Source organism: Aplosporella prunicola (assembly GCF_010093885.1).
Source record: "Aplosporella prunicola CBS 121167 unplaced genomic scaffold K452scaffold_14, whole genome shotgun sequence".
NCBI lineage: Eukaryota > Fungi > Ascomycota > Dothideomycetes > Botryosphaeriales > Aplosporellaceae > Aplosporella > Aplosporella prunicola.
Genome location: NW_022983542.1, coordinates 825,498 through 852,210, shown reverse-complemented (window position 1 = coordinate 852,210; position 26,713 = coordinate 825,498). Strand labels below are relative to the sequence as shown.

The window sequence follows — 26,713 nt, the reverse complement described above, 5'->3', positions numbered from 1 at the left end:
CATTCTTTAATTCAGTAACGTCTGTTACCGGGAACCGAGATCTACCGTATAGCGAGACAGGGGACGATATAAGCAGTCCTTACAGAGAACTCCTTGCCTAGCTCCTACCCTGAGTCCTGGGTATAGATAAAAAGATCTTAGAGCATATATAGACTCTATATATCATAACTCGGTATCTTCTTCTACTCTGTATAAGTATCACCATCTCGCTTCACGGTAGATCTCGGTTCGCGGTGACGGACGTTATTACAATTAATCGGTATATCTCAGATGTTCAAAAATTATAACTAAATCTCTAGATTATGAATCGAAATAATAATTTTAGTCTCTATACTAAGATATATTATAACCTTTTATCTTTATCAGTACCCTTACGATCTTATAAAATTCGACTTATATACTATTATAGAATATCTATTCTAGCTTTTATCTATCGATATAGATAAGGTAGTAGAGTAAGGTAGTAAATAACGAAGTAGTCTAGTACTACTATTAACAGCGTCTGAGTATAAAGAAGAAATACAGAGATAGGGATAGAGGGCTCTTTTATAAGTACTTAGGCTATCAGTTAGGGCCTTTGATTATATTAAAAAGAGAATAGGCGAGAAGGTACTTGAGGAATAAGTATAATAAGGAAGGATAGGGGATATCTCTTTGTTTAAGTCTTAATTACTAGGTCGGTATCCGGTGACTCTCTCGGTTCAGGCTTTAGTGCCTGCTAGCAGAGTACGGAATAGACCAGTCGAAAGGTAGTTTAGACCGTAGGTTCGGGCGGGGTCGCTACAGCCCGGGTCGAATCGAACCTAATTAGGTTCAATTCGACCCCATCTAAACGGTCTATAGTCGGTCTAAAAGGTAGCCTGAAGGTGGCCTTAAGGTAGCCGAAGTAAGGTAGAGGTATACCTAGTACCGATTATAAGTAGCGCTTTACTAAATTTAGGTCGCTACCATTATTCGTATACGTACGAAGATGCCACTTAGCAAAAACTAATTATAGTAGAGCCTTCTTTAGACCGACTACAGCCCATTCGACTCCTATCTAGACCGGGTCGAATCGAAACCAATTAGGACTCAGACCATTCAGTCCAGTTCGACCCCGGGGTCGAACTAGACTATTCCGCACTCTACCTGCTAGTGAGCAGCTTGTAAGCCCAAGTTCGTCCGAAAGAAATCTCGGACGAAGTAGCCATCATCTCGGTCGAAAAATCGCTAAGGACACCAGTCCTAGCTGTACGAGCTATGAATAATCCGATATCAATCATGCTAATTCCAAAATCTAGGAAAGTATTAGCAGCCTTAAAGCCTTGCCATTGTTCATTTTCTTCGCAACCCATCATCACATTACTTCCACCGCCTGCACCGAATTGTCGCCTTGAAATTTCCACAGTTCCACTGTTCCAGACTTCCAGCATGATGTCCACCGAAGCTACTGTCAATGTAGTTGCACGGCGCACTTTACGACGGGCCCATGAGCTGGCATCTGTGGAACCGCTCAACTCGCCAGTGAGGCTGGGCCCATTCGATCAACTGGGCCCGCCGTTCGTTCCTATCACCGTAGTCTACGCCTACAAACGGCCTGGCACAAGTTCTACTGAGGTCCAAGATGCGAATAGCAGCGAGCTCATCTCCATTGACCGCTTGGCACGTGCGATGGAACTGCTTCTCGACTACTATCAGCACCTGTCAGGGCGTCTTCAATTCAACCCTTCTGATGGAACGCCTGAGATTGCCCATTTGGATACCGGAATTCAACTCCTCGAAGCGCGGTGTAGCGCACGACTAGACGACTCAGTGGACGCGAGCACCGGTCGTATCATGATGCCGGGCCTCCCTGGTTCCGGCACCACACTCCTACCACAATTTGTTCCTGCATTGGAGGCTGTTTGCCGCAACCCCATCTTCTCCATCCAACACACTCGGTTTGCGTGTGGCTCTGTCACGATCGGCATATCTATTCATCACATAGTGTGCGACGCTGAAGGCTTCTTCCAGCTGACACGCGACTTGGCTGAGCTCTATCGTGGCCTCGGTACCGCTGAGGTGAAGGTGGGTTCAGAGGCCGGAGCCGCTGTCGCCGCGCTTGCACGTCCTCCTCACATCCGATCATACCTTTCAGAGTTATGTAATATGGCGCCGGAAGAGCGACAAAGCGCACTTAACTTCCAACCTTCTTTGTTTACTTTGGATCCCAAACGTGGTGGGAGCACTGCAGGCACTGAAGCCGTAACTGCCCATGTGAGCTCGGCAGCACCTCCTCAGCCACCAGTTGTCGGGCGTGTTCTACGCTTTTCCGGCAGCGAGTTGGCAATGCTAAGGAAAAATGCAACGGACCCATACAGACGAGGTTGGGTGTCTACATTTGACGCTCTTTCGGCACACATCTTCCAGCATGTGTATCAGGCACGTCTCCGGCTACGTCGGTCCCGAGGGCTACCATCGTCCGACACGTCAGACATACCGCGTGGTTTTCTTACATCTGTCAACCTTCGCAGCTCAGAGCGTCTCAATCTCCCACCACGCTATTTTCCCAACGCCGTCGTCACGACCTTCAAGACTCTGCACCATGACGTGATCGCTAATGGACCACTGTGGCAAGTTGCAAAAATCATTCATGATCTTACCCACTCCGTAGCACCAAAAGAAGTGGATCAGACCCTCCACTGGATCGCAGCGCAACCAGACAAGCGTCAAATTAAGCCTGCTATCCTGGACGGGCTCGGAAGCTTCATCGTTACTCAGTGGTGCAAGTTCGACATGTATGCCGGCGCAGACTTTGATGTCGATACCCTCGGCATACCAATTCCGCCAGCTTTAGTATCGCCACCGTTCACGCAAATCTCGCTCTTGGATGGGCTGGCTTTCTTTTTGGCGACCGAGGAGCAACTACTGCAGCGAGTGGCTACAACTGACATGAAGCTACCGTCGGCGCGCCATAATCCCTCCGCCATTGATGTTAACTTAACAATCAGCGAGCCGGTCTGGCAGTTTTTTGACCATTCTGTAGCATAGATTGTATATTATAAATCATATTCATAGTTCCTACTTTTGCTGCCCCATTATTATGCTTTCGGGTGAGAAGAGTTGTAAGGTCAGAAAAGAGGCAGATTCTGCCTGTCTCCTAAATGCTGCATGGAAGCTATGAGCTGTCTCCTGCTGCCCAGGCCCCAGAGTTTCGTCCGAAAGATCCTGACGTTCTAGACCACTCTCGGACAAACGAATTTATTTAATCATTTTCGAAATAGCATTTGAAATCTTATTAAACAACGCTTTATTAGTGTATTTCAGAGTGTGAAAAGGCGACTGGCTCGAGCAGACCAGTAACTTTCGTTTTGGATTAAGGGTTGTGAGAAGTTTCCACAATGACAAAGTGACTGTACTGCAGTGCCTCGCGTGTTCAATAATGTGAGCCGAGCCTTATATTTTGCGTTTGTCTTCCTTTGAAAGGATGAGAAGCATTCACGTTAATAATACCGATTGATGCCGAGGTTTTGTCATGTTGAGTCTTTGTCCGAGGCATCCTTAACGTGTCTCGGACGAATCTATTTACTGGGATAAACTAATTACATCACAATGAGTCATTATGGCTCACTCTAGTCACTAAAGTCTCGCCTATATAAGTGATTATCTTTCGATCTTTTCGTCCGTCTGTTGATCTCAGTCGCGATAACATTTTCACTCCTTTCTGAGATGGCGGGCACGATCAGTGTCGGCGTGATAGGCGCAACTGGCAACACCGGCCAATCTGTTGTTGATGGTTTGCTTTCTTCCCAGACAAATTTCGTACGTACATTGCTATTTGCTGCACGCCACATTCCTGTCATTATTACTAACATGCCCATAGACTATCACATCTTTCACTCGAACTTCTTCCATTGATAGTCCTACAAACCAGAAATTCAAAGCCAAGGGTGTTCAGGTTATTGGCTACGATCTGAGCGATCCTCGCGAAGCTCTAGTGAATCAACTGAAGAGCATCGATGTCCTGATCTCCTGTATCACTTGGGAACATCTAGAACAGCAGATGTCATGGATTGAAGCCGCTAAGGAGGCTGGCGTCAAGCGATTCGTGCCTTCAGAGTGGGTCAGTCCAGCACCACGGGGCGTCATCAACATCAAGGATAAGGTTAGAACTCCATAACATGAAAGTTACTACAGCGAATATTGCTACTAATAGCATGATTAGAAACTCGACATTCTCGGTGTCATTCAACGGGCGCGCTTGCCGTATACCATCATTGATGTGGGCTGCTGGTATCAAGTTTTTGTACCAAAAGTCCCTTCTGGAGGGTCAGATGGCGAACATTCAATCTATATTGATCACCGAATCGTTGAAGACGGAAACCAAAAGTTTGCCCTAATGGATAGGGATGATATTGGGAAGTACGTTTCTCAGATTGTGGCGGACCCTCGGACGTTGAACAAGCGCGTGTTCGCGTATACCGAAGTTCTGAGTATGAACGAGATCTGGGAGGTCATGGCTCTTGCTAGCGGAGAAACACCCCCGAAAGACTACGTAAGTTATTAGAGACTTCTAAAAACAGCTCTACTAATTCCGCTCTCTTAGGTATCCGGTGAAGAGATCAAGGAGATTATAGAGACATCTCAGAAGAAGCTCCAAGGAAGTTCCGAGAGTGCCCACCATCCAAGCAACATTATGGATACTGCTAGTTTCAACATGGGGCAGTACCGCATCTCCTGGTGCATTCGGGGAGATAATACTCCAGAATACGCGGAGTATCTTGGGTACGAGGATTTCGGGAACCTGTATCCAGACTTTCCGCAAGGCAGGAGTCTCAAAGCATTCTATGATCAAGTTCTGAAGGGACCTGTCAGATAAAACAATGTATCATCTAAGTGAAGATAGTAAACTTGCTTAGAGCGAAATATTCGACTCTATTAGGGCATGGATAGAATTAGATAGCCGAATACGAGGCTTAATGTCGTTCGCTGGAGACTTGCTATTTCTCACTGGACTTGCTGCTACCACTCGCTGTTGTTCACCTGTTGTTATTCGCCTTCCGCTGTCACTATTTTAGAGTACCCCTATAATTTAGTACACTAACCTAACTTGCAATAGCTTCATGCAGCCCCACATGAGGCGGCGCTAACATCACTTTCCCTGCAACCAAAGTAGTCTTGCACGCAGAAAAACCTCGGACGAAGTTTTGAATCAAACTTTTCTTTGCTCGACATCCCCTACTGCCCCCGCGAAACCTCGGACGAAGGAAATCAGCCACATCTTAAGATGGATGCAAGCCGAGATCGCGTGACTGAAGGTCCAGGAAGTGCAAGAAAGCGCATGAGAAAGGGAACGCGCAGCTGCATAACCTGTATGTACTTGTTGTTTTAGCTGGAATCAATGCTTATTATGGTGTGGAATTCGTCCTAGGTCGGCAACGGAAGGTTCGCTGCGTATACCCATCCAATGATTCAAGACTATGTCTCCAGTGCTCGCGGCGCGGAGATGAGTGTGTCCCGCAAGACCCGTCTCCTTGGGAGGACGAGAACCCTATTGCAGCAAGTACTGTTCAATCGGTGCAGCGGGCTTTAAATGAAGATGAGTCAGTAGTAGCTGCGGGCACGAGTGAGGCTGGTCTTGCGGAGCACCGTCCTCGCTATGTTGTTCAGCTCGAACGCTTACGCATTAGGGCTTCGGGATTTACTTCCTCAAAGGATCAATCTCAAACAAAAGACCAGCTTCCATCAAGGAATAGTTCTACCGGTATTGAAGTTGAAAGCTTGGAACCTATGCGTACCGAGTGTGCGCCGCTTATGAAGTTGTTTGATAATACAATTGTAGGTCGCAGCCCTAAACAAATTTGGTGAATGACCAGAACAAGCTAACTGCTGCCCAGTTAAGTCGATCGACAGGATCTGATGAAGTTGTCCCTCCACTTGGGCCCTTGGATCGACGGGGGAAGGCGACAATATCCCTACAAAACCGACAGTTGCACACTCATGCCGAGGCAATCGCTAGCCTCTGCGCAGGTATGCCTCCAGAATCTGAAATGGAAGATATATTTCGGAACCGGAGCGATTGGTGGAATGGATGGCGGCAATCCCTGGATTTAAGCTGGGGTGAGGAGGAAGATGCTACGCTCGAATGCTTTGCAGTGCGAGCCTTTTCCTCCGGGCACCCCTCGCTGTTGGGAAACTTGCTTGTTTGCTTCGCCATCAGCGCAGGCGATCACTTCAAGTACCTCCCACTCGTCGAAAGATGGATCTTGAATAACGACGAGCTGGCTGGCAGTGAATCTGGTTTGCAATGTCTGATGGGGCTCGGTCTGGTCCTGCTCAGTATCATGCAGCCGCGTCGTGCCTGGCATGTCTATCGAAAAGCCAACACTTTGCTACAGCTAAACGGGATCCATCGGGAATGCAACAGATCAAAGAAAATCGACTCAATCTTTTGGCAGCTGTTCCACGCGGACCGTTGGGTGAGTTTGATTGTGGGTCTGCCGTATTCCGTCTCGGAGAACCTTTGCAACTTGAAGATCCCACCAGTCGATGCTATACCACCGGCCACGTTTCATTACCGCCACTTTGCAGTTTTGACCGGCCGCGTCATTGATTGCTTGCAATCCATCAACGGCTTGTCCCTATCCACTGTCACTCATATTCAGGAGCAGATGGACAGGATCACCTCTCAACTCCCACCCGGCTACATCGACCTATCGCAGACAATAACATGCTCTGATGATACGGAAAAATACATGCGTCTTATGCGCATTTCGCACGTCCACCAGCTTAAATCTCTACTGCACCTCCCGCTCTTCCTTCGGCAAGACGGGGACGAGGATGTGCGTGAGTACAGTCGTAAGGCCTGTGTCGCAAGCTCACGCGTCCTGCTGGAAGCGTACCTGCAGATCCACGCTGGCTCGCTCTTCGTCAACGGGATCACCGCCAACCTCGAGTCCTTTGCGGCTTTCACGTCCGCAGTGATACTGTTTTTCCATCTTCTCGGCTACGGGCAATCTTCTTTCTCGAAATATCAGCAGCGGTCCTCTAATGAAAGCACGGTGCGGAATGATGAGCAACTTATACAAAGAGCCCTGGAGGCCCTTAAGAATGGCTCTACCGGCCGATCGGCTTTGTTGTGCCACTGCTGTTACACGGCGTTAGAGGCGCTGGTGACTAGTACTCGGGCACTGACAGAAGGAGGCGTTCGGAATGTCGTCTTACCGTTTTTCGGGACGGTATCAGTCAACCGTCGTAGAGCAGATGTCGGACATAACCACGAAAGCAATAATGGTTTCGATGTTTACAGCGGCGACGATAGACCGGACGACGAGACCCATTTATTTCCCCTCGAACAAGATGCGTACGATGCTGGTTTCAGCAACCCATTTGGCCCGTTGGACGACCTTTCCCTGGCTTGTTATGAACCGTGGGGGCTCGACTACCCTGTACCTTCTATCGCGCAAGACAGCTTTGATCAAACCTTTGGTGGTGGAGCATGGTCAAACATGGTTAGTCCCACGCAAGATCTTGATTGGATGGAACTGTGATATTTGGAGAGAATGTGGTGTTATACAACAGGCCCTCAAATTCCCGTAGAAATAGAACCTCCCAAAGGGCCGGTCTTGGTCAACTGCATGCGGAGGACGGAAGTTAGGGTGGGTTGGGAGGATTGGGCGCTGGCCCTGCTGTACAAGGGATAGAGGACGAGAACGCCTAAAGCGGGAACAGCATCTTAGAAGGTAAGGACTGGGAGAAGCTATTGTCGGGCTTTTTCAACTTGGCGTCGGGGATGGAGGTGCTGCAATGGAACTCCTTTCTCTCGGATATGGTCCATGGACTTCACGCTGGGACCTGGTTGAAGCTCCTGCTCTTCGGTTGTGATGTGATTGACGCGGCGAAGGCGCATTTCTACCTTCTGTAGAGTTGTGCCGGGAGTCTGGCTTGTCTGGTTGGGCGTGGTTTGTGTTCAGGTTGGATCGGTCGGAGTAGTTCGATGAGGTTCTAGAGCTTTGGTGGCTTGATGAGATTGTTGAAAGACCACTGAGGTGTCTTTGACTGGCGCGGAAAGAAGTATAATGCGTTATACTGTAACAAACAATACAGCTGGCAAAGCACTGCGAGTAGTTTCTTTGTTGGTACCAATCCTAGCCGGTCATTGTTGCTCAGTGTTGAGCTCGGAGACTTGCATGAGGATGAGGGCAAACGCGAGTGCTTTGTCTTTTGAGGGAGAGTCATTTGACGGAGCTGTTGGCTGTGGCACTGCGGCAGAGGCAGCGAGCGGAATATTGGGCAGCACATCCGGCGCGGAGAGGCGAACGGGCTGAGTGAGGGTGGACACGGCGACAGGCGCGCACCGACGCAACAAAACCGTGTGAGCGACAACAAACAGTATATATACAAAGAAACCCAAACCCCAAACACGAACGCGTCAGACTAGGTCGCCCAAACATCAAGTAATGTGCCCTCTGGTCTGGTAGTAAGCATCGAGGAGCAACTCTGTTGCAGACTAGGTGTCACTAAGTACAAGTGAGGTGGAGTTTGGAGTAGGGAGCCCGATCGAGGAGGCGCGTTCGATTCTCTCTTTTGTCTTTCTTTTTTGCGTTTTTGGTCTTATTTCTGGTGCTACATTTTTGTGTTTAGGGGACAAATGGAAAATTCGTGCTTTGCTTTTCCATTTGCATTGCTTCCATGGGTATGTTTATGTTCGCACGCACTACACTGGGAGAGGTAACGACTTTTGTAGCGCGCCTGAAGACTTGAGCTAGTAAGCGAGTTCTTTTCTCCTTCTACTTTTTATGCACATCACCTTCAACATGTCCACTTAGTTCCTCATAGCAACAAGCACTGTAGGCACAAAGCTACATGCCTATCCATAGCTCACTTTAACTATTTGTTTGTTAGACAGTTTCATGAGTAGATGCATAACTTTGTCTGCAGACAGTAAGCACTTGAACGAATTGACTGTACGGTAATGTGAGAACAGGAAAAGAAAGAAAAAGAGGATAAACGCAAGCCATAAAATATAAATAGCCGCCATTCATCACTACCAACACAACCCACCCAGCCCAACACACCACAAACGACTTGGAGGCAGCATTCATGGAGGCAGTCCTACCGTCTCACGAGCACAACCACCCACCCTCAACCACACACCCCCGATCCCGTCTCCACACGAGGCAGCCAGCCAAATCCCGCGAAGCCACCCACCACCACCCCACAAAAACTCATGCTTCATCAAGGCTTTTGACGCCCACTCCCACTACCGCCAAGCGCCAAAACAAACGCCGCGTCCTCCCGAGAGGCAAGAAACACAACAAAGAGTCCACGGGACGCGCCGTCTCTCGCACACCAGCACACAACCCCCACACACACTCAAAGAAGATAGATAGTAGATATAGCCAACCAAGACACAAGCAGGCATGGATTTATTTTTTTTATTTTTTTTTTTTTTTTTTTTTTTTTTTTTTTTTTTTTCATTATCATTGTTTGGGTGAATGGTGACACCGACCAGCACGGCCCAAAGCCGTCCAACGCCATCACTGTCACTGTCACTGTAGAAGTAAGTGGTTTATTGAGTGCGTGGCTTGTGGCTTGTGGTGTTGTGGCACTGAAGCGAGGATAAGGACAGAGATTCTTGACCTGACCTGTTTGATAAATCAACCAGGGCGCACCGACGTGCGTGGTTATATGCATTTGTGACATCAATTCCAACTCTTCGCTTCCGTGGAGCGCACGCAGACAGCGATATAACAAACGATGAGTCCAAAGCGCCGATATCCTTGTAGACAATGAATGGAGCGCATTGCCTTTCTATCCACAATCGGTAAATACCCCGTCCACACACCCACACCCACACATCCCAGAACCCCCTCCAACCCTAAACCTTCTCTTCCTCTTCCTCTTCCCTCACACCCCAAAACACAAAACCCAAAACTTATACCACCACCCCCTACAAGCCCTACGACTCGCTCTCAGCGCTCTTTCTCCGCTCCCTCGGCTCCTTAGACCCTTCATCATCGACATCGAGCCCCTTAGCCGCGCGCTCCTCGCTCGTCATCGCACCATGGCCCGCAAACAGGTCCTTGTGCGCGATTTCCTCGAGCGAGAGGCCAGCCGTCTCGCGTAGGAAGAAGAACGTCCCTAATGCGATGACGAGGTCGAAGAGGCCCCAGAGGAGGAACGTGCCCCTGTTGAGGTGTTAGTTATGTGCTTATTGTGTGCGTGGCGAAATAGAAATTGAGGGAAGGGGATGTGGATGGCTAAGAAGGGAGTCGTCATGCACGTACCAGCCAATGTCGTCGATCATGTAGGGCGTCGTGAGCGAGAAGACAAAGTTAAAGAGCCACTGGCTTGCAACACCGACAGCGACACCGGGGTCACGGATGCGGGTGGTGAAGATCCTGCACAGTCAGCGTTAACGGAGCCTGTCCATGTATACCACGATAGAGAGGGCAGCAGATCACATACTCAGAAACATAGGGCCAAGGCAGCGGCCCCCACGAAAAGTTGTACGCAATAACAAACATATAGATCAGCGCGACGGTGGCAATGCCCGCACTCGTGACGCTGCCATCACCCGGCGGCTGGATGTTCTTGACCACGGCCGCCGTCGTCACTTGGCACGCGGCCATGAACAACGCGCCTCCGATCAGGACGCTGCGTCGGCCGAAGCGGTCTGCGAACCACAGCACGAAGATGCCGCATCCGACGACTTTGATCACGCCGAAGATGGCCGTCAACAGCAGGTTCTTCTCGTCGTCGTCGCCGACGAGCAGCTGGAAGTACTGCGGGCCGTAGTAGGCGAAGGCGGTGGCGCCCGTGGCCTGTTGCGCCATGAAGACGCAGAAGGCGACGGTGAGGGCTTTGAAGTTGGTGGGCTCGAGGAGTTCTGGGCGTGTTAGTAGATGTTTCTAAAAACAAAAAAAATTTCCGGATGGATGGTGTGAAATGAGATGAATAGGGTCAGGTGACGACGAGCGGGTGGAAGGTGACCATGCAACATACCCTTCAAACGGAACCCCTCAGTCTGGCGAGCTTCCATGGCGACAGCAGCGCGAATCTCTTCCATCTCATCTTGCGTCTTCTCAGAGCTGTCGGCACGAATCCACTGCAAGCTCTCCCAGGCCTCGTCGTGGCGGCCGACCTTGGTGAGCCAACGCGTGCTCTCTTTCAGAGTAAACATGCCGAGGCCAAGTAGACCAGCAAAGAGGATCTGCAGGCCGATCGGGATCTGCCACTGCCTCGAGATCTCGGGGTAGTCTTTCTTAACGCCGTAGTCGACCCAATAGCTGGTGAAGATGCCTGCGGCGGTCAGCTGTGCACCCGAGAAGAAATGGGACCCTGCATACCCCAGGTGTAAAACCATTGGAAGAAACTCCCCATCCGGCCGCGAAGCTCGGTAGGCGCCATCTCCGAGTTGTACATGGGCACTACGACGGAAGCCCCACCCAAGCCCAAGCCGGCGATGACGCGAGCGACGTAAAAGGCAGCCAGGGAGCGCGTGTTGATGGTCTGGATCATGGCACCGATGCTGAAGATGAATGCAGACACCATCAGAGACTTCTTGCGTCCATAGCGGTCCGTCAAGGGCCAGATGATGAAGCAGGCAACAAAGGCGCCGAGCTGCTGCAGGGAGACACTGAGCGACGAGACCCGCGTCTTCTCGCTCTTTGTGAATTGGTAGTCATTTTGGAAGGAGCCAAGCGTCAGTACACCACCTGGACGGGTTAGTAGCGGAAAAGGGAGGGTATCATCGTCGAGGATCACGTACCGACGCTGTGAAAAAACGTCAGCCATTGGTTCCGGAATACGGCAGCAGCAGGTACAACTTACATGCCCGAGTCGTAGCCGAACAGAAACCCCCCGATACAAACGATGCAGCCGAGCCAGTAGGCGCGCAAATGACCGGCAGAAGGCATCCACTTCATCGTGTCGGGCGGAACTAGAGATTCAGACGAAGCAGACGGCGACAAGAGCGGCTGGGCCGACGAGGACGCCTCGCAATAAGAGGCTCTCCTCGCCACGCGTGCCATGGTTGCAAGACTGGGAAAAGCGTGACTCGGATCGTAGGAATGATTTGCTGGGCAGCGTCAGCCGGCGCATTTCCCGCATGCACGCTCGCCGCCGGGGCAGGGCAATCGCTGATGGGCTGGAGGGCATTGGCGAGCGTCGCGGCGCGGTGATGTTGTGCTCGCCAGGCGCGGTTGCGCGATGCATGCTTGCCTCAAGGGGAAATGCGGGGAATGGACGAAAAGAGAGCGGTGGGCGGCTTACATGCGACAGGGTTGGTAGCACGCAATTTAGGCGACGCGGCGAGAGGTGTTGATAAAGAGCGAGACAACCGTAGCTAATCAACCAGCGACCCGGAGCTATGACGGTCCCCCCCCAGTGCCCCCCTACCCCACGCTGACGACGCATCGCCCGGGGCACGCGACACTGTGGGCCCGCGGACGCCTGAACTCGACGACACGGACGCGTCTCTCATGCAACTCACGCGAATAAACTGCTCTCGCCAGCACATGCAGCAGATCCGTCGCCGCAATGTTAAAGCCCATTGAACCCCGCGCCAACCTGGTGCTGCAGCTGCCATTGTCGCTGCACACATCATCAACTCCTCTCCTCACTGCCACTGCCTCTGCCTCTGTCCGTCTCCGTCGTCGCATCACCTGAAACCCCCGCAGCAGTCATGGCCGCCCCCAAACGCCCCAACTTCCTTGTCATTGTCGCCGATGACCTCGGCTTCAGCGACCTGGCGCCCTTTGGCGGCGAGATCAACACCCCCAACATCGCCAAGCTTGCCGAAACGGGCATCCGCTTCACGGATTTCCACGCCGCTGCCGCATGCTCGCCCTCGCGCGCCATGATCATGACGGGCACCGACCACCACATTGCAGGCCTGGGCAATCTGATCGGCACGCCTCCCAAACAAACAACCCATACATGAACAAACAGGGCTAATGACGGTGCATACAGAATGGACAAATATCAGCTCGCAAAATGATCCCACTGGAGGCATGTCGACGGCGCCGCAGCGCGGCATGCCCGGCTACGAGGGCTACCTGAACGAGCGGGTCGTGGCGCTGCCCGAGATGCTGCGCGACGCGGGCTACCTGACGATGATGGCCGGCAAATGGCACCTGGGATTGACGCCCGAGCGATCGCCAAAAGCGCGCGGCTTCGAGCGCAGCTTCGCGCATCTGCCCGCGTGCAGCAACCACTACGGGTACGAGCCGCAGCTGGAGGCGCCCGACAAGATCCCCGACTTCATGACCATGAGCTACATCGCGCTGCACAGCGAGGACGGCGAGTACGTCAAGAAACTGCCCGACGGCTGGTACAGCAGCAACGGCTACGGCGACAAGATGCTGCAGTACCTCAAGGAGCGCAAAGACACGAATGACGAGCGCCCCTTCTTCGGCTACTTCCCTTTCACGGCGCCGCATTGGCCACTCCAGGCCCCGAAGGAATACATCGCCAAGTACAAGGGCGTGTACGACGATGGGCCGGAAGCGCTGCGGCAGAAGCGGCTGCAGCGCCTCAAGGAGCTCGGCATGGTCGCCCCGGACGTCGAGCCGCACCCGGTGGTTGCCGACGAGGTCGCAGCATGGGAAGACCTCCGCCCAGACGAGAAGGCCAAGTCATGCCGCGCGATGGAGGTTTTCGCAGCCATGGTCGAGTGCATCGACGCCAACGTCGGCAAGGTCGTCGACTACCTGCGCGAGACCGGCGAGCTCGACAACACCTTCGTATGCTTCCTGTCAGACAATGGCGCCGAGGGCGCCGCCTACGAGGCCTACCCCATGGTGCAGGGCAGCATGCTGCAGCACCTGCAGAAATACTACAACAACAGCCTGGACAACCTCGGCGCCGGCGACTCATTCATCTGGTACGGGCCGCGGTGGGCGCAGGCCGCCACGGCCCCAAGCCGGCTGTACAAGGCGTACACGACAGAAGGCGGGGTGCGCGTGCCGATGGTGGCGCGCTTCCCAACCGGACACCAGGACGCGTCGCGCGCGGGCACGATCAGCGACGCCTTCGCGACGGTGATGGACCTCGCGCCCACGATCCTCGACATGGCGGGCATCAAGCACCCGGCGCCGCAGTACCGGGGCCGGGAAGTAGTGCCCATGCGGGGCGCGTCGATGGCGCCGTTCGCGCGCGCGCCAGCCTCGAAATCCCCCCGCATCCACGCCGAGGACTTCGTCGCGGGGTGGGAGACGTGCGGCCGCGCCGCCGTCCGCGCCGGCAACTGGAAAATCGTCTTCATCCCGAAGCCGAAGGGGCCGGAGCGGTGGCAGCTGTACGACCTGTCGGTCGACCCGGGCGAGATCCACGACCTGGCGGAGCGCGAGCCCGCGACGCTGGACAAGCTGGTCAAGCTCTGGGACCGGTACGTGCTGGAGACGGGCGTGGTGCCGCTGAGCCCGGCTCTGGGGGCGTATTTGGCGGCGACGGAGGCGCAGATGCCCGAGAATGCGTGGATGGAGTATGAATATTGGAAGGAGGGGGCGCGGGAGGATGGGAAGCGAGAGGATTTCTTTAGGAACCCGCCGAGGTTTAGGCGCGAGGTGAAGCCGTTTTAGGTGGTGCGTTTGGTGTGAGGGGGAGGGGGGTGGCGCTTGATGAGAAGAATAAATGGATGAAATGCTGAGCGCTGTTTTGCCGTGATCGCTATTGTAGCTCTGCTCTTCGTTCCGCTGTGTATTTCCGGCGTCTGCAACATGCATCACGCCGTCTCCAGCGCGCGCGAGAAAAACGACCCGTGGTGGTGGTGCGATGGTGGGGTGGGTATAGCTGCATACTAGCGGTAGGCGGCAGCGGTGTGCGGTGCTGATGTATTGCATCGAGGATTTGATTTTTGATTTCAGTGTTGAGAGGATGAACAGAGCAGAGCTGAGTGTTAGCAAGTGCTGCGCTTTGTCGCTGAGAAGAACGCCCGCCAGGGCGATTGCAGTTATTTCACGCTCCTCTTCCCCTCCCTCCACGCGCGTTGAACGGCGTGTGCGGATTGTGGTTGGAGCTGGGGTTGGGGGTGGAGGGGCTTCTTGAGCGGATGCGGATGCGCTGCTATGGCGGGAGCGGAGCGTTAGGGCTGGTTGGGGATGGTTGGGGATTGGGGTTGGCGGAGATGTTAGCAGCGTTGGACGAAGGTTCGAGTGTGTGGGTGAGGGACTGGGGTGGTTTGTTAATTGGGTATTGGTGCTTTGTTCCGCTCGGAGGAGAAATTGGGAATTGCATCTCGAGTTTAAGTGTCGTGGGGTAAGGCTGAGAGACTGACCCCTCCCTCCGTCTTAGGTATTTACGCAGACACTGCCTTCTCTCATACCTCCTGCCATACCACCACGCGGCACACACTAACCACCTCAACGCCACTAAAGAGAGCAAAAGCGCGAATACTTAACCGGAGGCAAGGGCAAGGGCATGAGTATGACATGCAGCCATCACGCTATAAGAAGAACGGCGAAGCACACTACGAAACCCCTCAACTGGGGCGTACGTCTATAGTGCCAGTACACAAACACGCACACACACACACTCTCTCTCTCTCTCTCTCTAAGAAAGCCAGAAGCACGTTATTGGTACATTACACAATAACAAGCGGTGGTGTGCGCCACCACTGCATGAAGGCGGTGGTCGTCAGTGCTGCCCCGTGGTGTTGGTGGTGGTGAGTGTCACTGTCACTGTCACTGTCACTGTCACTGTCACGGTGTGGGTTTGGATGAGCTTGTTTGAGAGGGAAGGATGAACTGAGGGAATGAGAGGGGGGGACGGGTGTTGGATGTAAGGAGTAGGAAATGCCCAGGGATTGGTAGGTTCGTATTCGGGGTGAGTTCAAAGTGTTTGCCGGTAGGAAGGACGGCCGGAGCAGCGTGCTGCGCGGTGCTGTGTGTGGTGTGTGTATATATAGTCGCTTGCATAAGAGATGAGGGAGGGGGAGGCGCGTCCGCTTTGAATAGGTAATGCGGTAATGCATAGATGCTAGAGTGTCCGTTAAGCAAAACCCCACCTACGTAGTCAGGCACATGATAGGATACGCTCACACGCCGCCAAACACAGCCGCCCACTCCCCCCTTACCAAAAGCCGCTCTAGCACTTCCTTCAACTCGCCTCTTGTTTCGCCCACCTCAACCCCCGTCCTCTCATCCACACCACGCACCCACTTCTCCTCAAACGCCCTCTCCCTCTCCGCCAATACCTCAGGGTCCCACACCCCCTTTCCTTCCCCTTCCCCACCCGCCTCCCCCGCCCCCGCCACCGTCTCAACCGCATACCCCACAAAAACCTCCCACCTTCCTTTATAATACCCGCCTACGAGCCCCGCCCACGCCTTGGACGCGTAGTCCCCGATCTCGCCGTGCGGGCCCCACTGCGTGAGCTGCAGCAGCGCAGCCGCCGTAAACGCGTCTTGGTCCAGCTGCGTCGGCGGCGCCGAGGCGCGCGCGGCACGCAGCCATGTTGACAGGGAGAAAGCGGGGGAAGTCGCGAGGAGGGCGTCGAGGGCGGCGAGGAGGCGGAGGAGCGCGGCGCCCGCTTCAGCAAGGGTCGTACCGTTGGCAGTGGGAGCGGATGTGGTGTTTGCGGCAAGGGTGCTATTGAGCGAGGCGACGAAGGACTGGTACAGCGCCTCGAAGTGGTTGCTCAGCACCTGGCGCGAGACATCCGTGAGGTCATGGCGGAAGGCCGTATCGTCCCAAAGCGCGGGCGCGGCCGCCGCAGCCGCGTACAGCTGCTGCCAGGCGGCGGCGAGGGCGGCGGGCGCGTAGCTCCGCGCTGTGGGGTGGTGGCCCTCGCGGTGTGTGAGGCCGGACAGGGCGGGGCGCAGCTCGAGGATGCTTTTGGGGACGGCGTTGGCGAGGCCGTCGCGCGCGCTGAAGCGCGTGTTGTTGTAGACGGAGCGGCGGAGGAGGTCCCAGGCCGTGAAGAGCGCGGGGGGGAGGGGTGCTGGTGCCGAGTCGTGCGTGTTGTTGATGCTGATGCTGTACCGGCTGCGCACCCAGGCCGCGAAGTACGCCTCTGTGTCTATGGGGGTGGGGGACCAGGCCTGGTCGAGCAGGAGGTCGTAGACGACTTCGTTGCCCTCCTGCGCCTCCATCGTGAGGCCGAACCCGACAAGCGAGGACGAGTTCGCCAGCGCGGCGATGGGGTTGACGGTGATGTTCTCGACTTGGCCGTAGAGCCCCATGTTGCCGCCGTAGTCGTGCAGCTGGCACCAGATCCAGGGCTTGCCGAAGTACGAGTTCGTGCGCTGCCACTGCGGCTGGCTCTCAGAGAAGAGGTCCAGGATCAGCATGTCGCTGTTCTCGGGCACGCCCGACAGGAACGCCTCGATGCGCGCTTCGGTCCAGAAGTCGCGGTTCGAATAGAACAGCCAGCCTTGCATCAGCCAGATGGCAGCGGGGTCGGCCGCCTTGAGGCTCGCCCATGTGTGCTGCGTCACGTTTTGCAGGTAGCCCAGGTCGCCCGAGTAGGGGTCGTTTTCGTTGTACTGGTCCAGCGTGTAGATGTGCGAGATGTTCCCGTAGGCGTCCTGCTGCTTGGAGATGAAGCTTTGTTGCAAGCGTGCAAACGCGGCATCAGTGGGCTCCAGAAACGTGGCATTCGTATACTCGACCGGAAACCCGTTCCACTGCGACCCATCAACGACGGTAGCATTCGGCAAGACCCTCGTGATGGCTCTAGGAACAAATCCCGTGAAGGCCGGCAGCACGGGTGTCATGCCCAGCTCGACCATGCGGCGCACAATCCGCTTCTGCAGCGCAAACTGCTCGTCAATCCACGCCAGGGGCAGCGGCCCCGTCCACGAGCCCTGGATATTCCCGAGCCGGTTCCAGCTCTGGAAGGCCGGCGCGCTGAAGAACTCCTGGATCTCGGCGTCGGTCAGGCCCGTCTCGCGAAAGACGTCGACGAGGATCTTTTCCACGCCTACCCATGCGAGCGGCAGGTTCACGCCGCGAAGGGCCAGCCAGTCCAGCTCTAGCTCCCAGTCTTCCCATGTCCAGAACGCCGTCGTGTACGAGAAGGTCACTATCGGTACAGGTTAACTAGTGAATGCCCATGAAATTGTTCTTTGGAAATGCCATACATACCCGTGTTGAAGTGATACCGCCAGGGCACCACGCTCGCACCCGTCAGCGACCCATTCAGCCGCGGCAGCTCCTCCGGCGCAAGATGCAGCTGCGAGCCCACAAACCACCACACATCGACATGCACCACATCAGCGAGATAGCGATGGAGCCTACATCAGCACAACATCAGTAACCACTCCCACAATCTCCACCACATCCAATCCCCCCAACTCAAAGACACGCAAGCACGCATAGGTACAATACATACCCACTCACCAGCCCGCTCACCGACCCCGCCTCAACCCTCACCCTCCCCTCCGCCGGCGTCGTCACCACAAACGCATCGAACTGTGCATTCGCCGAGGCATTCGAGGCATTCGAAGAATTCGCCAAAGCATTCACCCCCACTCCCTCCAAAAGGCAGAACTCAAAATCCCCCGCATGCGCCGGGATACGGCGCCTCACGAGGCCCACGAGACCCTGCGTGCCAGTGCCAGAGCAGGAGCTGGTGCCGTTACCGACCGCTCCCGCCGCAGCGGTGGCGAGCGTCGTCGCTAGTGCGAGGAGCTGGAGCTGCGCGATGCGGATGCGGACGCGCATTGTGGTACGAGAGCGAGGAAGGCTGGGGGAGAATTGAGCAAGCCAACCGCGCAAACCCAAAGTCCTGATATAGGTGCAAGGATCCCGCCCTGTTTCCTCACGCGTGCATGCATAGGTACATAGCGGCGGCGCTGTGACGTGCGTGCCGCAACCTAGCTGAGCTGAGGGTTTTGGCCGGGTAGCCGCGATGCGCATGGGATAGGACGACGCTTCAGCGTTACGCACTGACTGACTGCAGCCAACTCCTCTGCACGCGCAGAAAACAGCAAAAAAGAACAACCTTGCACCTACGGATTTCAACTGCGTGTCCATTTTCTCATCTACTACCTACCTACCACCACTACGCTACCTACCAACTAAAGACCTGGCGACAGGGCCATGGAGGTATCAACTCAAACGCACTTCCATACCCGTGCCAAACCCAACCATGACCTACGGCGCGCGCGCGCTGCAAACGGAAAGAGCGGGGTAGAGACAGCATCTCCCTTCGTTCCATCGTCCGCCGCCGCCGCATGCAGCTTGGGACCTAGCAGCCAGCCGCGATCCCACACTTCCTTCCCAGCCGCCCGATACCCGGGCCGTGCCGTCCCGTCCTGCCCAGTCTAGTGCCGCCCGTGGTAGCCCAACCATCCATGCCTAGGTGCCGGGGCAACCTTTCTCCTTCCCGAGCGCGACCACCTTAGGTCCATGCCCAACGCCGTGTCCTTGATTGTTTCATCCGAGAGCCCGCCCGCGATTCCGTGCGCGTGTTTGCTTGCTTGCTTGGGGAGAACAGGAAAGAGAAGGGTCCTTGGGTCGTGGTAGATGATGCCGAGGAAGAGAGCCGAAAGAAAAACGGAAGAAAAAAAGTTAAAAGGCGGAAGGTAAATCGAGGTAAAAAGTTTAAGTCAAACAAGCGCATGCGAAGGGAAACAGAAGCGAAGGGGGGATAGGAGATCGTAACCTATCCCGTCAAAAGTCGTGAAAACATCATCCATCAGAACCCTTTTCCGCAGACGGCCGCGTGTCACCTTCGGTGGCGGTGCAGGTACCTCCTTCAAGGAAACGTTTACAGTCTGCTGCCGCTGCCATGTAGTCAGGTGTCTTTCTGCACGAGCTCGACCTTCTTCAGCATGTGCGGAAACAAAGGATGGCTCTCATCCAGACCGGTGATCTGGAGCGTCGCCTCCTTGGCGTCCTTTTCCTTCAGGATCTTGGCCAGCTCCGCGCTCTCCTCGTCGCCCTCGACATTTTGGAAGCGCAGCGCCATCTCGGCCGCGTTGACCAGGTTGTCGAAGCTAGCGCCCATCTCGGCCAGTTGGCTGGCGGGGCCGACGAAGCGCTCCTTGCGTGACAGCTTACGCAGCGGTGCGCGACCGACACGCTCCACGGCATCCTCGAGAGCTGGATTGCTGATGCGAGCGATGATCTTCTCGACGTAGTCCATCTGCTCTTCCTCGCTGATGCCGTGCTTGGAGGTGACCAGGTGCGCCGTCTCCTTCAAGGCTTCGCGCACAAGGTCATGGATCTCCTTGTCGTGCATAGCGTCGTGGATGAGCTTCTTGCCGCGAGCCTTGCCGTAATACGCCGCCGTGGCATGCGACGTGTTGACGGTGTACAGCTTGCGCTCAATGTAAGGCTCGAGATCGTCGACAAAGTGGACGCCGTCAATCTCGGGGTGTTGCGTGCCCTCAAAAGGCGGCAGCTCGACGCACCACTCGAAGAACTTTTCGATCTTGACGTTGAGACCTGCGTCGGGATCCTGCTGGGGCACAATGCGGTCAATAGCACTGTTGGCGAAGCGCGCCCTGTTGTCAAGGTCATCCTTGGTCGCCTGCGACAGCCTCTCCTCGATGAAGCCGCGCCACGTGTTGGTCGCGTTGATGGCGTTCTCACACGCAATGACGGCCACGGGGTAGTCAGCTTTTCTCGCCTCAATACCCTTTGCGACTGGCTCTGCGATGAACTTGAGGATGTTGGGACCCACGGCACACGTTACAACATCTGCAGTCGCGATCTCCTCAATGACCTGGTCCATAGAGTATTTGCTGTTCAGCGCACGGTAGTGGTCGATGTCAAACTCCCTCTCGCCTTCCTCGCCAATTTCCGTGACGGTGTAGTGGTGGACGCTGTTCAGGGCGTCGATGATTTTATCCATGACATCAACAAAGATGACCTCATAGCCAGACTTGTGCAGACTGTGAGCAGTGTCAGTGGAGCGCCGCGTAAAAAGTGGGGGGAAGCGCATCGCGTCGCGGGGGACTCACAACTCTGCGACGAAGCCACGACCAATGTTGCCGCCGCCAAAGTGAACTGCCTTCTTCTCATACATGGTTGTGGATGCGCGTTGAGGCAAGTATGGGTGTTGAAGATTGCGGGGTGCTGCAGGTGGTGAGGGAGTGGTGTGCGGGAGCTGTAGAGCAACGCGGTCAGCTGCAGTCGAGGGAAAAGTGAGGGAGGGAAGAGGGCAGAACTCACGGGTTAAGTAGGTAGGAAGAGGGACACGCGGGTGAGGAAAAGAGTTGGGACGAAGGAAGAGTATGTTGTGGTACGGCGAGCGGGCTAGAGCGGAAACTGCGGGGTATATAACTGCGCGGACTGGCACACGCCCTCACGCGTCACGCCGTGTTGCATTGGAGAAAGCATACGGCGAATAATACCGCAAGGCGGGCGTGAGTGGCTGCGACGACATTCCGTCGGGCGTTTGCGGCTGATTCGTAACCTAAGGCCGTGATACGATCACGATCAGGAGCGCGGTCGGCCCTGGCATGCTGGATTCTGGAGCCCCTCAGCCCCTCGGATCGAATCTGGAGCTTGGATACGTCACCTCCCGCAATTATGGGGCTTTTCTGTACGGAAGTGGCCGGCGACCCTTCCAACGTGCCAGTTTCATTCCACGCGGCGTAGAGTAAGAGAAGGGGAAGAAAGTTTGGCTGCGTGCATGTCTCACGGAAACGGCTAATTGCTTCAGGCACCAACAGAGCTGCCCGTTCCGTCCGTGTTGTCGCCAGGGCCTCTCAGAGTCTGTCGACCCACTGGGCAATTGCACCTTGGCCTTGGATCGTGGCAATGGCATGAGGAGTGACGATGCTCACGATAGCTCCAGTCGAGAACCGGCTGGGCGATCGAAATTACTCTCAGTCTTGGTCTCCCCAGCCTCGCCGCGCCTCACCCTCACCCAAAACAACCCCCCCAATATCGCACCACCAGCGGCCCATGCAATTTCGGCCGCGCATTCTTTAGGTTCGCATGCGTGCATCAGCCCCGCGACGCCTGCCCCTCGCCTCTCTCCAGTCTCCGCCCTGGGATTGGCCCGGAGCTCTCCCGCCCCGCAACACCGCCCAACTTTCCAGGCACACCGCCTCGTGACTGCTCCCACGATGAGCCCTTCCTGCCCAGCTTCACCGGTGCGGGCTGCCGTGCCTCCCTGCAAACTGCCTTGGCAATTTAATACAGACTTGACTCTCAAAACTCAATCTTCGATCTAGCCTGTCGCACCACTGCCATCACGTGGAAGCCACTTCAGCGGACCGTTGACCGTTGCTCCGAGGTTCCCGTAAGTAGCCGAGGATACCCCGGCAATGCAATGCATCGTGAGTCTCCACCACCAAGGAACGAAACTTTGGCTGTTCGCAGCCTGTCTGTCCTTTCTAGAACCTTCCCACTGGCCCCGACCGCAGCACGACTCCTGAGCAAAACTCTCTCCAAGTGGAGCCATGTAACGCTTACCAGGCACACCAAAAGGCACCAGCGCGCAAAAAATTTCCCTTCTTTGATCTTTTCGGGACGGGAGTCACAGAGCAAGCTTCGGGATGGCATCGCCCGTCCATTGCAGCAGGACACATGGTTCAGGACCGGGCTCTGGATGGATGGACGGGGACCGAGCAGCACGGACGCCGCCGCCAAGGGCCCATGGAAAGGTCAAATGGACAGAGTCGGGCGGCGCGGGCCAATACCACGATAACCATGGCAGTAACCTTCCGTTGATCAGCCACGACTGGCAAGTCGATCGCGCATTGGGTGCGGAGGACACGCAGCAGGCGTCGGGTAAGGGGACCGCGTCCACCGCGACGCTGGCTCCGTGTGAGACTGAGACGCAACGCAACGCACGCACGCGCGCATGCAACCTACCTACTCTGTAAATACTAGTGGCACGCTGCTACAATATCCACGCTGGCAAGGGCGCCCGCCCGCCTACTCTGACTCCGACTGACTGACTCTATCCTCCACCAACACACTCCCCTCATCACGATCACGCACCCTCCACCACCCACCACCGCCGCATCCTCATAAATCCCGCGCCCTCATCGCCAGATCTATTAGCTTCTGCCCAACACACACCACCACCCACCACGCTCCTTCCACTTTCCCGTTCGGTGCCAGCGCCAGACCCCGCCTTCCCCTTCCACATTCCACTTCCACTTTCACTCCCGCCCGCACGCTCAAAGCTTCCCCGCTTCCACTTTCGCTCCGCCAGCCCGCTTGTGTTGCCCCGCTTGCCCGCTGCCTAGCCCGCTGCCCGACACGCTGACTAAGCTGCGCGTGTGCGCTGCCCCGCGTCTGCGCCGTGCTGGGGTGCTAGGGCTGACTCTGGCAGTCGCACTCGCTGACACTTGACACTGGCTCTGACAAGACACTGGCGCTGACAGCTTACTACCACGCACCACGCATCCATCTATGTATGTATGTACGTACGCGACGGCAAACAGCAGCGCAGAGTAGACGCGGCTGGCGGCTTCGCGTAGGTGCTGTGTGTGTGTGTGTGTGTATGTACGGATCCGTATGTACGGTAAGCAGCTGTCAGGTAGGCGTAGGTGTAGGCGTGGGTGTGGCACACAGCCTGGCATTTGCACGAAAATGACGCCCACGATGCCCTTGTTTTTTGCGCTGTCCCAAACGACCCTCACGCCTTCGCTGCTGGATGCTGGATGCCGTCTCTTCCCGTCTCTTTCTCACAAACAGTGCACACGTTCCGCGCAATATCTTTACATACACACACGCATGCGCGCCCTCCCATCAGAACCCGTAATATTTGATACACACGCACGCAAGTCAGCCGCTAAACGCTAGACACCAAAGCCAAAGTTAGATACATAGATCGCGAGATACAGCCACGTAGTAGCCGCTCCTCCCGCCCCGCGTGCCTTACCACGTACCTAGTTAACCTTACCCCGCGGCGTAGGCCGGGGTTGCAGGGGTGTCGGGTGTCGGCGGACATCGGGTCCTTCGGGTCGCACGCTCGGGTCGCGCCGGGTCGTGCGCGGGCTGCGCGGGCGGGGCGGGGGGGCTGCCTCCGTGCTGTGTTCTGTGTTCTGTGTTCGCTTATGGGGGGGTGGGCTTGGGCTTGGGGTGGGTTTGGGGTGGTGCGTTTACTGTACATGTACGGTGTTTGAACAGTGGAGTGGGAGGGAAGGACTGGTTTGTTGTATTCATTTTTGGGTGGTTTAGTTAGGTAGGTAGGTATTTAGGTAGGTAGCTAGCTAGTTTGGGGGAAAGTGGGGAAGTGCTGGGGTGTTTTCTACCTAAATTAAGAAAGCAAGAAGCAGAAAACAAGGGTGTTAGAGGGGGTGATCTTGGGGATGTGTGTGTGATGCCTTTGTGCTGTTCCCTCCGCGTCTGTCGCCTGTGTGTGTGGTGAGTGGGAACGCTGAAGTTCGTGTCCTGAATGAGTCCTGAATACATAGCATCGCCTGCCTGTGAATCCCTCGTCTCGAGCCGAGCATTAGCAGGTAGGGCGCCGTGTCCGTGGTCTTAGGAGTGAAGCAATTTAGCGGCCTTTGTGGTCAAGTGCCTCTCCCTGTTCGTAAGCAGTGGTTTTCGGAGGCTGTTGATGGCCGCTTAGGCTGGGGTATGGGTGTGCTGAGGTGGTTGGGTGTGCAGTCTGGTTGGTGCAGTGGTGTGGTTCAGTGTCAATTTGTTTGGTGGGTTAGCTGGTGGGCTGTAGCAGACTTTGTGGATGTGGATGTGCAGTCAGTTTGCTGTACCAGTGCCCGTGATTGTTTGTGCTGTGAGGTGATTGTTGTGGGGCTTGGTGTTGTCTGCTTGTCTTTGACGCATGCTTGTGTGTGGGTGAATTGTCCTGATGGAGATTAAGCCAGGTGTGGCAAGTCTCTGGAGCTTAAGACTCCCGTTACTTAGCAGGCTCTTGAATTAAGCTTCTCAGTTTCTTGTGGATCTTCTCAATGCGGTGATCGTCTTGAGTGTCGTTGAGATGCGGCAGGATAACCTCCCACAAATCCTTCAGTTGTTCCATCTTCTCCTTAGATCCACGGAGCAGGCCGAACTCCTTCAAGTCTGCTTCATATCTGATCCATTTGCTTTTCATGATTTCATAGTTGTCCGATACCTGTTTGATAATTTCGCTCTCGCGGAAACCCTTAGGGACTGTAATTTTGCCGAGGAGAAAATCAATGACATCCGAGTCAGAGACCGTGGTGAGATCTTTGCCATATATTTCATAGATGAAATGCAAGCCAGAGATCGAGCCGATCAACTCGAGAACATTCATCACCTCGTCTTTGCCGTTGGCCTCTAAGTATTCGGGTGTAAACTTAGCCGTCTCCAGTTTTTCCAGGTTTTCCATCGCTTGAAGAAATGGCTTCTTCGTCTCGTGGATCTTGGCAACCATCTCCTCGAGGCTCCTGCCTGACTCCTGCGTCTTGTCGGTCGGCATTGCGTCACTGAGTCGTTTCGTCAAAGTGAGGTTTGCTTGTTGACCAAGTGGATTGGCGTCTACTCCGCGAGTAGGGTATGACTCGGTAGCCGACGTTGAAGGGTGATAAAGATTAGAGTCTTCGTGTGAAGAGGTGAAAGCTTATCGGACGTTGACGTGCTACTGCAGTGGTGGAAAGATGGAAGGTTTTAGTCGGGTGGGAGAACTTATAGATTGCTCTTCTCCAGTTATGCCGAATTTGGTTAGGCTACTAAACTGTCTATTGAGCGGTCATTTCTACGCGGCAATACTATTGTTCCGTCGTCTCTGCCCGTAGTTGGTTTCTTTGTTTGATCTTTCCCGTTGTTGCGTATGATTCTCCAGTCAAGAAGACACTAGCATCAAGGCCATCTGCACTATAGTTTTAGCAGCAGTCACATTCAAAGTTACTAAGATAGGAGTATGGTTTTCCATTTTTCTACATTTTTTGGGGTTTTCTAATTTTTTAAGTGTTTTTGTGTTTTTCTCCGCCTGTTTTTCTAAGGAAAGAGGAATAGGGAAAACAAAAGAAATCAGTGCAGGTGTGTAGGGGTGTATCAGGGGTGGGGTGGGGTAGTTAGGGGTACGGAGCAGGGGTGGTGTTAGGGTGGATGCTGTGTCAATTTGGTCAGTGAATCAGACTGTTTGACAAATCACCATGTATGCGAGGCGTTGCACCAGAGAGCAGGTGAAGTCAAACCTTTGCAGTTTGAGACTTCACCACCAGTCGAGACTAATGCAGATATCGTAGATGGCCAAAGCCCTCAGTACCACAAGAAACGCCCGTAAGTTTCTGAACTGCTCTCCCAGCGCCTCGAGTTCCGGCTCTCCGACATTCCTCCTTTCCCGTGTCGTAGCAGCCTCGATACCCACCAGCATGCCGAAGTCGATCCTGGCCACAACCTCCTGCAGCTTGCCTGCGTACAACACGGCCTTGGCTTCATCGGCAGTCAACTCGTCCGTGGTGACCTCACCAGAGCGTCTGGCATCCTGGATCGACTGCTGGATCTTCTCCGTCTCAAGGTTGGCAAGTATCTGGAATTTCTCCTCGAGATTCATGTCCGTGCTGGCGTCCTTGAACTCGTCGGTTGCTGCCTCGGAGTGCTCCATCAAGAACTCAAACAGATCTTCCGTCAAAGACAGCAGCCCCCGAGCCTGCTCCTCATACTCATCCGTTATTTCAGACGACATTACGTCACTGGACCGTTTTTTCAGGGTGTGCTTTGCTTGTTAGCTAGGCGTAGGCTTGAGATTCCTTGACAGTGAAGGCTTCTCGGGTGTCGGCTTTCTGTGTAATGAGAAAAAGTAGCAGATTGTGCTGAGCGGAGGGTTTGTATAGCATTACTTCTCGGTAGGCCTACTGCATTGTCTATCGAGTTATATATTAATTGTGTTCTTGTATGAAGATGATGTTGCC

At 54.7% G+C, this 26,713-nt stretch overlaps 9 protein-coding genes across 9 annotated transcripts; 4 read left to right on the top strand and 5 right to left on the bottom strand.

Annotated features, from left to right (window-relative positions):
* Nucleotides 1-1,413: 1,413 nt before the first annotated feature.
* Nucleotides 1,414-3,009, top strand: K452DRAFT_228766 (uncharacterized protein; the record flags this gene model as incomplete). Its single annotated transcript, XM_033536989.1, has 1 exon — nt 1,414-3,009. One exon carries the CDS (start codon nt 1,414-1,416, stop codon nt 3,007-3,009), a length of 1,596 nt encoding a protein of 531 aa, XP_033397204.1.
* A 678-nt stretch (nt 3,010-3,687) lies between these two features.
* K452DRAFT_351566 (uncharacterized protein) lies at nt 3,688-4,837 on the top strand (the record flags this gene model as incomplete). The annotated part of the gene is made up of 4 exons (XM_033545726.1): nt 3,688-3,780; nt 3,842-4,123; nt 4,184-4,513; nt 4,565-4,837. 4 exons carry the CDS (start codon nt 3,688-3,690, stop codon nt 4,835-4,837), a joined length of 978 nt encoding a protein of 325 aa, XP_033397203.1.
* A 1,120-nt stretch (nt 4,838-5,957) lies between these two features.
* On the top strand, nt 5,958-7,211 carry K452DRAFT_210542 (uncharacterized protein; the record flags this gene model as incomplete). The annotated part of the gene is made up of 1 exon (XM_033536165.1): nt 5,958-7,211. A coding segment is annotated over one exon (1,254 nt), but the record flags the coding sequence as incomplete, so codon positions are not given.
* Nucleotides 7,212-9,919: 2,708 nt separating this feature from the next.
* K452DRAFT_228983 (uncharacterized protein) lies at nt 9,920-11,879 on the bottom strand (the record flags this gene model as incomplete). Its single annotated transcript, XM_033537009.1, has 7 exons — nt 9,920-10,148; nt 10,248-10,361; nt 10,429-10,849; nt 10,966-11,262; nt 11,310-11,678; nt 11,732-11,736; nt 11,794-11,879. The coding sequence occupies 7 exons, from the start codon at nt 11,877-11,879 to the stop codon at nt 9,920-9,922; spliced, it is 1,521 nt and encodes a 506-aa protein (XP_033397201.1).
* Nucleotides 11,880-12,408: 529 nt separating this feature from the next.
* On the top strand, nt 12,409-14,645 carry K452DRAFT_351564 (uncharacterized protein). Its single transcript, XM_033545725.1, has 2 exons — nt 12,409-12,872; nt 12,934-14,645. Exons 1-2 carry the CDS (start codon nt 12,647-12,649, stop codon nt 14,541-14,543), a joined length of 1,836 nt encoding a protein of 611 aa, XP_033397200.1. The 5' UTR covers nt 12,409-12,646; the 3' UTR covers nt 14,544-14,645.
* Nucleotides 14,646-15,888: 1,243 nt separating this feature from the next.
* Nucleotides 15,889-18,626, bottom strand: K452DRAFT_272390 (glycoside hydrolase family 89 protein; the record flags this gene model as incomplete). The annotated part of the gene is made up of 3 exons (XM_033539089.1): nt 15,889-17,985; nt 18,048-18,196; nt 18,295-18,626. The coding sequence occupies 3 exons, from the start codon at nt 18,624-18,626 to the stop codon at nt 15,998-16,000; spliced, it is 2,469 nt and encodes an 822-aa protein (XP_033397199.1). The 3' UTR covers nt 15,889-15,997.
* A 1,075-nt stretch (nt 18,627-19,701) lies between these two features.
* K452DRAFT_309236 (uncharacterized protein) lies at nt 19,702-20,937 on the bottom strand (the record flags this gene model as incomplete). Its single annotated transcript, XM_033543232.1, has 2 exons — nt 19,702-20,803; nt 20,873-20,937. The coding sequence occupies 2 exons, from the start codon at nt 20,935-20,937 to the stop codon at nt 19,702-19,704; spliced, it is 1,167 nt and encodes a 388-aa protein (XP_033397198.1).
* A 3,798-nt stretch (nt 20,938-24,735) lies between these two features.
* Nucleotides 24,736-25,278, bottom strand: K452DRAFT_298847 (uncharacterized protein; the record flags this gene model as incomplete). The annotated part of the gene is made up of 1 exon (XM_033542158.1): nt 24,736-25,278. One exon carries the CDS (start codon nt 25,276-25,278, stop codon nt 24,736-24,738), a length of 543 nt encoding a protein of 180 aa, XP_033397197.1.
* A 355-nt stretch (nt 25,279-25,633) lies between these two features.
* Nucleotides 25,634-26,487, bottom strand: K452DRAFT_334166 (uncharacterized protein; the record flags this gene model as incomplete). Its single annotated transcript, XM_033545189.1, has 1 exon — nt 25,634-26,487. One exon carries the CDS (start codon nt 26,485-26,487, stop codon nt 26,014-26,016), a length of 474 nt encoding a protein of 157 aa, XP_033397196.1. The 3' UTR covers nt 25,634-26,013.
* Between the last annotated feature and the right edge of the window lie 226 nt (nt 26,488-26,713).